Here is a 9,204-nt window from a genome sequence, read left to right on the forward strand (position 1 = left end):
CGAAGATAATTTGCACATCAGAGGGCTTCAGAACTTCCTGTGGGCTACACAACCCTGCACTGTGAGAAGTGCAAGTGCTTCCACCCTGATACTCTGCCTTACTTCAGAGTTTGTGCCATTTTGTTAATCTATAGACAGATACTTTAATGCTAGACTGGTGTACGGCATCAGCTTCACCATTTCCTTTTTTGTGTTGTTTCTTGTTTAGATCTTTATTCATAGTGTTTAATAACACTGCTTGCAGCTTAGTTCCTGGTATATTGCACCAACAGCCTTTACTTATTCGTTTATTATTCAAATTTCATGTTATATCTATTAAATACATTCTGGCCTGGAGTCACTGCTTTTGTTTGTGGTCACATTATGTGTTCATTCATGGTAGGTTATTTGTGTCCATGCATTTGCAAAAAAACAGTGAAAATTATTTACACAGGGAGAAAGCAAAGAAAACTGAGTGCAGATTGAATAACAGGAGCAATGGAGTTCGAGTTGCGGCATCACAGCACATCCGTACTGGGACAGCAAAAGGTGAGCTGTTTTTTCCCCAAACTGTTTGTGAGAAACAGAATTCCAGCTTTGCTGATTTATTCGAAGTTCCTCTGTAAAGGGGAAATCACGAGTCTGAAATGTGTTTTGGTGAAAGTCAGCATGTTGGTAGTCTAGTTTGTGCTTTGACTTGCTGTATAGAACATTAGACTCAGTCTTGCATATGCAGTTGCATAGGGTGTGTCTCTTTTCATAAGTAGGTGGTAAAATACTAGTAAAGTCTCCATGAGTTGGTTTATGTGGTGTAGTAGTTGCAGAAACAGTTACTGTTGGGCTACTTCTGTATGGAATTTAGCAGTCTAGAGTGTGCGGAGTGCAGAGCCCCACTATATTGTCATTAGTGTTCTCTTTGCAGCCTACTAGTTTCTTCATCTGTTGTGGAGTGGCCCATGAGGAACCTTTATAAAAACCTCTGGTGCAAACTGTTGATGAACTGTAGTGTGTAAACCAAGTGACTACTGAGCTACAATACAGAACTGTGTACGCTGCCCTAGCAGGGTTCTCAGGTTTGGTCCAGCAAAATGTAGTGTCTAGGCCAAAACTTGTGTACATCAGTCAGTTGTAAGACAAAATTATTTTTGTGTTCCTTTAGTAAATCGAGTCACCAAGCTTTATTACAAATTTCTGAAGGTCTACCCATTGACTTTGCCTTCCTGATATTTTCTAAGTTCACAATATCAATTGCAGCCTTGCCTCTTTTATACGCCTCTCTCAACAACCTTGACAGAAGGTTGACAAAGAGTTTGCCTTTTCCTACACCACGTAATTGGCATAAGTGTTGAAAAGATTCTTAAAAGTGCCTTGTCTTTCTGTTGCTTCCACTTGTGGTACAATCTTGATTAAGCTTTCATTCTTTCTTCTCTCTGCTTCTTACATTTGAGAGTTCCAAGTGGATCCCATTCGGAATTACTGATGTGTTTTTTGGGCAAGTGTTTTTACCTTCTACAAACAGTATTTGACTAAAACTTTAAGAATTCAGTTCACAAACTTAGCAAAACCAGAACAATTTTGCAAACCTATAATTAAGGGACATACAAACAGAAATCATACTCTACAGCAGAACTTTGCTGCATACATTTCAGATTGATTACTGTTTTTGTAGTCAGGCACTAAGCTTTTATGAACTGACAATAACTTCAGGAGGTGGTGCAAGTTTGGGTGACATAGTGCAAAGTTAAATAGGGAATGTTTTGCCATAGTTGTGTTTGCTGACTACCCACCACTCTACAGGTGTGAGACTGCCTGCCTGATCACTGTTGGCTGGTTCAAGAAGCAGCTGTAACCCACAGAGGCTAGAAGCCATTATGTCATGCTCAGAGATGGGCTTTCTACCTATGTATAAACGTTAAAATGTCTTTTGAGATACTTATTGGAGACATAGTCTAACAAAAAAAAATCATGTTGCAGTCTGAATCTCTGCATAGTTTTATATATCCAGGCTTGATTTGAAATGCCCTATTTTGAGTCCATAACTCTTAACTGCATCCTGTTTTCTTCCATTTTTCATCCCTATTTTTAGCTTTTCTGAGGCATGGGTTAGTTACACTGGTAACTTTTAAGACTTGATGCTTTGTGACCAGCACTTTAGACTCTGGTTTTCAGTGACTGGAAATTGAGACTGGGGATCCAGATTATATTAGATATTCAGAGCACTTGTTAAAATAATTTAACCAATTACGGCTTTAATCAAGGAAATTATTTCAGGAATTGAAACATTAAGGCAGCTTTTTGATGACCCATCCCAACCTGTTAAATTTGCAGTAGCAATAAAAATTTTTTAAAATACTATTTTATTTATAAACTATTATTGTAATTCATAAAATAAGTAATAGTGTTCTAATTTTTGTGCTGGAATTTCACCGATCAATGTTTTGTGTTTTGGGGTTTCTTTGAAGCTAGTGTCTGGCATAGATTCTGAGAGAGGGTGAATTTGTCATTCTTCTTCCCCTCTGAGGCTGAACTTGAAAGCCAAACCATGGTAGCTACCGACTCTGAAAGCTGGTTTGCAGCAAATGAGTGTCCCGTGATCCATTCAGAAATCAGAAAACAATTTAACACTTTTTCAGTTCGCCTCTCTTTCTTTAAACAGGATTTGTTGACAGGGTTTGCTTTAAAGCCTGTTCTGGAAGAGTGAATTGTAAAATACTGTATTGTTTTGGTGCTCCCTGCTGAGTTAGCTTTCTGCCTGCGCTGGTAGGACCGAGGAGCATTGCAGCTCTTCGAATGGAAATGTTTGATCACTACCGTTCAGAGGAAATTATTGTTGTAGTGCAATCTGATATGAGCATCACAGAAATCATTAAGGGTCATCATTCTTTTCACTGCTTTGCATAAATATCGATTTTCAGTATCACCTTCTGTAACACCAGGGATTCAGTCATCACAAATTTAGGGACAAGACCAGTCCTGAATGCTGGGGGTGGAAATGCTAGCAATACAGGGGACAGATGCCATTAAGTAGGAACAGGCAAAAATCTGAGCTAGTATGAGATGTGAGCAACCCAAAATAACCTTGCTTCCATACATTGAGATTAAAAATAAAAATGACAACTTTTATTTTTAGATCTGAATCTGGACGCTGGATCTGGTCATGACACTTGTGGAGAAACATCATCTGAAAGTTACAGTTCTCCTTCTAGTCCACGACATGATGGGAGGGAAAGCTTTGATAGTGAAGAAGAAAAAGACAGAGGTTGTATTTATGGAAAGTGTGCATAAATGCCTTTATTCCTAGACTAATCTCTTGCTTGTATTAATTTTAATTAGTTTTTTAGTTTTATTATCTCCTTTTTTTTTTTCTGAACTAGCCAGAGAATACATTTTGCTTTGTGGGTTTCACGACTGGATGATTTGACAGCTTCTAGCAAATAGCAGGACTGTTTGAATACCACTGAGTTTTAGGTTACTACATATATGTAGTAATTTTTTTACCTCAGTGGCATAGCTCTCTTGAGAAATTTCCATAGTACAGTAATGTGAAAAACATTGGCATGAAAGGGACTGGGTTTATATCAAATTATGTGCGTTATGTCTGAGAACTCTGTCTTTTTGTACTGATAGTTTGCCACTCCTTCCGACTTTGGGTAAGCTGTGGTAATGTCTTTCTAGGCAGATGCAAATTCGTGACTCAATCTGTGTTCTATTCTTCACATTTGCAGATACACACAGGTCAAAGACACAGTAGCTAGTTAGGCAGGTGGATATATAGGCAAGTGATGGAGATGGACCTAGCTTAATTTGGGTGATTGAAAAGAATCTCAAAGTTGTTACAGTTTGGGAAGACTTAACTATCGTTCATGTCATCAAACTTAAGAGGTTTTATATGGGTAAATGAGGCCAGGGCATGATTCTCTATTGCTTGAGATTCATTCTTCTGACTGACAAATACTTTTGTACCCATAGATACAGACAGCAATTCTGAGGACTCTGGGAATCAAAATACAACCAGGTTTACAGGCTACAGTGCTGTCAGTTCATCAAATATGAACAAATCATCTGCTCAGATCTCTTCAGTGAGTAATGAAAATGGGAACCTTTCAGAAGATCCTTTGAATGCAAAGTTTCAGCATATTTCCTTCATGCCTGCCTTACACTGTGTGATGCACAGCGCTGCCCAAAAGCCGGAAGCAGTTGTCCCACCCCCCATATCTGCAGATGGTAAAACGATGGGAATGCTCGTTACCGCGCCTGTCGCTGTCTCGCCAGTGAGAGAGTCTGCGAATTCCCCGCCTGGTGGAATGGGCCCAGTCACCTCCGGTGACCCTGAGAAACGTCTTGAGCTGATGGCTTCCCCTTTGCCAGTCCCATCCACTTTCCTTCCACATTCTGTCCAGCCTGGTAGCCCTGCTTTGCATTTGGCAATACACAGATTGAAAATGCCCTCTCCCCAGGGATCATCGGAGAGTTGCACAGTTAATGGACCACAGCAGCCGACAGGAAACTTAAGTATTGGATCACCAAATACTGCCTTTATCCCAGTCCACAATCCAGGTAGTTTCCCAGGATCTCCAGTTCCTACTACAGATCCCATCACAAAACCTGCATCCCAGGTGGTAGGACTGAATCAAATGGTGCCTCACATTGAGGGAAACCCAGGAGCAATCCCTCAGCCTACCAATCTAAAGGTAGTTCTTCCAGCAGCTGGTCTCTCCACAGCAGCACCGCCACCTCCACCAGCTTCGTACGCTTTGCCAGGCAGTCCTCATGCTACCAGTGTGTTGCCCAACCAGAATACAAACGTGCTAAACACTGGAGCAACTTCCTCACCACCTCAGTCCGCTGGCTTAGGTGTTGGTCAGGTCCAGTCCACTGTTCCTCCTGCAATACCAACACACACGCCAGGCCCTGCCCCCAGCCCGAGCCCCGCTCTAACACACAGCACTGCACAGAGTGACAGCACATCCTACATAAACGCTGTTGGGAATAATAACACTAACGGGACAATGTTACCTCCGCAGCAGTTGGGATCTGGTCCTTGTGGTTCTTGTGGACGTAGGTGTAGCTGTGGGACCAATGGCAGCCTTCAGATTAATAGCTATTTTTATCATAACCCACTTCATGGACAAGTCTACAGAGTTCCACCTTTCTTCCCTCTGCCATCACTTTGCAATGGCAGCTACCTCAATCAAGCACATCAAAGCAATGGAACACAACTTCCGTTCTTCCTGCCTCAGTCTCCATATGCAAATGGGCTTATGCATGACCCAGTGATGGGGAGCCAAGCCAACTATGGTATGCAGCAGATGGCAGGATATTCGAGGTTCTATCATGTATATCCAGCACCTAACGTAGTTGCCAACACAAATGGGTCAGGACCCAAGAAGAATGGGAATGTTTCATGTTACAATTGTGGTGTAAGTGGACACTATGCGCAGGACTGTAAGCAGTCATCCATGGAGGCCAGTCAACAAGGTAATCATGATAACTCCCAGCGGACTTGCTTTTGAGTTTAGCAGTTTCTCTTTACCTTTCTGAATGTGCTGGTTTTGGTCTTGCAGAAAGGTGTGCGTGCGTGTGTATGTTTTGTGTAAATGGTTGTGCACTAGTGACCTGCTCTAAAACTGCAAAGTATCTTATCTCTGCCTGAAAATCTTGTAGAACAGTGCAAGGGAACAGGATTCACAGCGTGAAGTTGAAAATACGTATGAATTGAAGCTGGAAGGTCAAATTATACCAGTCCTAAATTGTCCTTCTTTTTTCACTGTTTTGTTTTTGACATTATGTCGAGATTTGCATGTTGTTTCAGTTTTTGCATTCCCATTCAGTGGGGGGTTTTTTGAGAGAATTCATTGGCAAAAAGTGAAAGATATCAATTGCTGCCTATGATATGACCTTGGATTTCTAAAACTTGTGAGAATTTAAAGAAAAAACAATAGACTGGCCATTTAATAATCTAACTAAGGCTTACCTTTGCACAGTCAGCTATCCTTCTGTGTCCCATCATGCAATACATTTAACTTTTCAGACAAGTTGCAGCAAAAAGGCAGAAAGCAATTGAAACTAAAAATCAAAGGAATGGCTTCAATTTCTCTCTCCGTCCAGAAGAATGGGGGGAAATGCAGTGTTTGCGTTGAGCATAAGCTATTTTTGGTTCTTGTACTTGTGCCCATTCTGACTTCACTTGTTTGATTGGAGTGGAACAGGAAAGATGAACCTTGATGGGGGTCATCTTTTCTTTGCATTTTTCCAGTAAAGCTCAAGTCCCAGGTCTATGCTCTATATCTTTTTTAAATTTACAGTTCGAGCAAGCAGATGAAAGAAAACAGGGTAAAGTCTAAGGACCTACTTTAAAAGGACTGGAGGATGATAGTGCCTTTTGAAGAGCATGTCCATTTTGATACCTTGTAGTGGTTTTGTAATCCATTTTAATTGTGAGCAGTGACTTAGTAGTTCTCTTTCCTGTTTTAGGCACTTACAGACTGAGATACGCACCTCCCCCTCCCCCTTCCAATGATACCTTGGATTCTGCAGACTGAAACAAGTAAACATTGCCTACTTAAACTGAAGCTTGGGAAACTGGGGGAAGGTGTATGTGGGAGGGAGGGGCTGGTCTTGTGTTTTGGGACATTCCCGGTTTTATATTCTTTTGGAATTTTTCATTGCTTTTGCACCTCTGTTCCGTACAAAAGAAGAAAGCTGAGTCCCTGGTCTCCTCCTGGTTCTACAAAAGGCTTGCATAATGCATGTAATTCAAACACACAGCCAAACAATCAGACAGAGCATTCAAACCATGCTTTTGCACTGAAGACTTGAGACATGTGCAATGTTTACTGCAGTTTTTAAAAAAAAAAAAAAATTCCTCTGACCTCTGACATCACTGGTGGAGCAGCCATATGGTGAAAGAAGAAACTTGGTCGTGTTCCCCACCACAATCTTCTTCCCTCCCTCCCTGTTCTCCTTTATGCTGCTGTTTTCTTTTCTTTCCCTGGTTGTCCACGTGGATTCGTTGGACTTGCATGAGTGTTTAGCAGTTCATACAGACCCTGCCCGTACTCTAAATTTAATGCTCATGAATTGAGGGGAGATGTTCAAATGTTCTATTAGCAGAGTCCAAAGGAAAACACAATACTGTATGTGTACTATATCTGATAATAATTCATATACGCAGCTCTCAAGAGGCCCAAATAAATGAAAATACATAGAGCAGGAAGGGGCTGAAACTGTGTGGACTGGAACAGATTGAGAAAAATGAACGAGCTTAAATTGACAGATTTTTCTTCCCTTGTAGCTTTTTAGCCTGTATGTTCAGCAACAAAGGTGAAAAAAATGGTATGAATGTTGTACTCAGTGTGTTTGCATTTGTAATGAAAGTTGACAGCATTTTTTCCTTTTTTAAAGCTATTCTACATCGTGTCAACACAGAATGAACATTACTTGATTGATTATTTTTTTCCTAAACTGTTACAGTGTTGCATTGTACTTAGAATGTAAATGTTTTATTTCAAACTGAACAAAAGCTATGGTTTTCTACAAAATAGTCAGGTATTAGTATTAGAACCTGTCTACCAAATAGCAAAGTCACTATTTTATAACAATTTACCACTATGCGTAATTACGGTATAATGTGAAAGACTGAAATGAGTGTTAAGATGGTATTAAACATGTCAGTATCATGAGTAAGTTTAATGCTGCTGTATTTTTTATTTTATTTTTAAAAGCCAATATATGTACTAAATTGCTTCCAGGTAATATTTGATTTCCTAAAGTGCACTGAGGTTATCTGGAAGACGAGTGTGTTTTTTTGACTGCTGCATTCAACACCGATGAACAACTACCACTGTATATCCATAGGGTTTGGCATTCCTCACAGTTCATGGCAGAAATGTTTTTTCTTAAAATCAGACCCAGTGTCCGGTAGAGGGATGGAATAAAAATCAGTCTTTGGTTCAGCCGTCTAATAAATTGCTAAACAAAAAACTTGAAGGAAAAAAAAAAAGCTTGATTACTACATTTCTTCATAGGTAGCATTTATATTTATAGCACCAGTGTACATTTTGAAACTTTTTTCTTGGAGGGGGGGAATGGGGAGGGAGGTAGATGAAAGCTTTAATTTAAAAAAAAAAAAGTTTAAGTAGTAAATGAAAATTATTTTGATTAAAATTTTTATTTGATCTGGGTATTTTTGGACCACTTGAAATGAATGAACTGCGTTTGAGTTTAAGTGAGGGTGTTAAACCACCAATGGACTTGTATTGTGAATTACCTGCCAGTTGTACTTTATGGAACTTATTTTATGATTTAAAATACTGTACTGTAAATAGGAGGTATGTTACCTTCTCTTTATTTGTATGTTTACCATATACTTTGATATTTGAAATGTACTGGAAAGGTCACTTATATTTCTAGAAGAGATTGGATTTTATGCAACCTTTTTCCTTGAATTAACAGCAATAAAAAAAAAGAAAAAAAGTACCTGTGTGCATGTACTGTCCTTTATCACTGAGAATGATGAGTCACTGCCACCGGGTATAGGGATGGGATCATGGAATGTTTTGGCAAAGGTACTGTTTTGGTTGGAATCTGTCACTTTTGAGACAAAGCTGAGAGTATTTGACTTAAACTGAGGTCAGTCTTGTGTCTGAAGTCATGATACTGTATCTTGATTTAAACTTCTTTAAGATACATACATCTCTTGGGAGAGGTTGACCTTGTGTAATGGACCCAGGACTTGGACCTCAGCTCTTTCAGAACAGTTAAGCCTATCTTAATGTGATGGCTCCTGGATTTGGGCTGAAACACAAACATGCTTTTTTTTTTTCTGACTGCCGTGCAAATAATGTGTGTGCTAGTCATGTAATAACTGGAAAGTGAGATCTTTCTCCTATTTCTAAAATATATGGAAGGGCAACAGGAGTTTCCCTACAGGAGTAAGGAAGAAGCTTAGAAATGTGCAGCTTACAGCTGAAGGGTCTGATAACAATGTAATATCTGAATGTGCTCAGGTTGTACTCGGGAAGAGAAGGGTAGCGAGGACTCTGTCGCCTCAGTTTACTGTACAGACAGTGTTTCTAATTCCTGCTGCTTAGCTGCAGCTTATCTATGGAGCTGAGGACCACAGACTATCTTGGATCTTTATCCCAGCTTACTCCCTAGAACAAACTACTTCTTGAGAAACCAACTAAGGTGATGAGGAGGCTGAAAGTTGCCCATGAACCCAAC

The 9,204-nt window shown here is 40.0% G+C and overlaps 1 protein-coding gene across 10 annotated transcripts in view; it reads left to right on the plus strand.

The window, feature by feature from the left end:
* Window positions 1-8,031, plus strand: part of ZCCHC2 (zinc finger CCHC-type containing 2) — a 42,736-nt gene extending 34,705 nt beyond the window's left edge. For 6 of the 10 annotated variants that reach the window (XM_032689951.1, XM_032689959.1, XM_032690025.1 and 3 more), the window contains 4 exons: window positions 383-528; window positions 3,110-3,238; window positions 3,949-5,457; window positions 6,454-8,031. In XM_032689951.1, the coding sequence (XP_032545842.1) occupies window positions 383-528; window positions 3,110-3,238; window positions 3,949-5,457; window positions 6,454-6,521 (1,852 nt within the window). In that variant the 3' untranslated portion in view covers window positions 6,522-8,031. Of the gene's footprint in view, window positions 1-382; window positions 529-3,109; window positions 3,239-3,948 lie in introns of all 10 variants that reach the window. The other 4 variants (XM_032689996.1, XM_032690005.1, XM_032690014.1 and 1 more) reach the window with 2 other exon arrangements.
* The last annotated feature ends 1,173 nt before the right edge of the window (window positions 8,032-9,204 follow it).

Source organism: Chiroxiphia lanceolata, chromosome 1 (assembly GCF_009829145.1).
Source record: "Chiroxiphia lanceolata isolate bChiLan1 chromosome 1, bChiLan1.pri, whole genome shotgun sequence".
Taxonomy (NCBI): domain Eukaryota; kingdom Metazoa; phylum Chordata; class Aves; order Passeriformes; family Pipridae; genus Chiroxiphia; species Chiroxiphia lanceolata.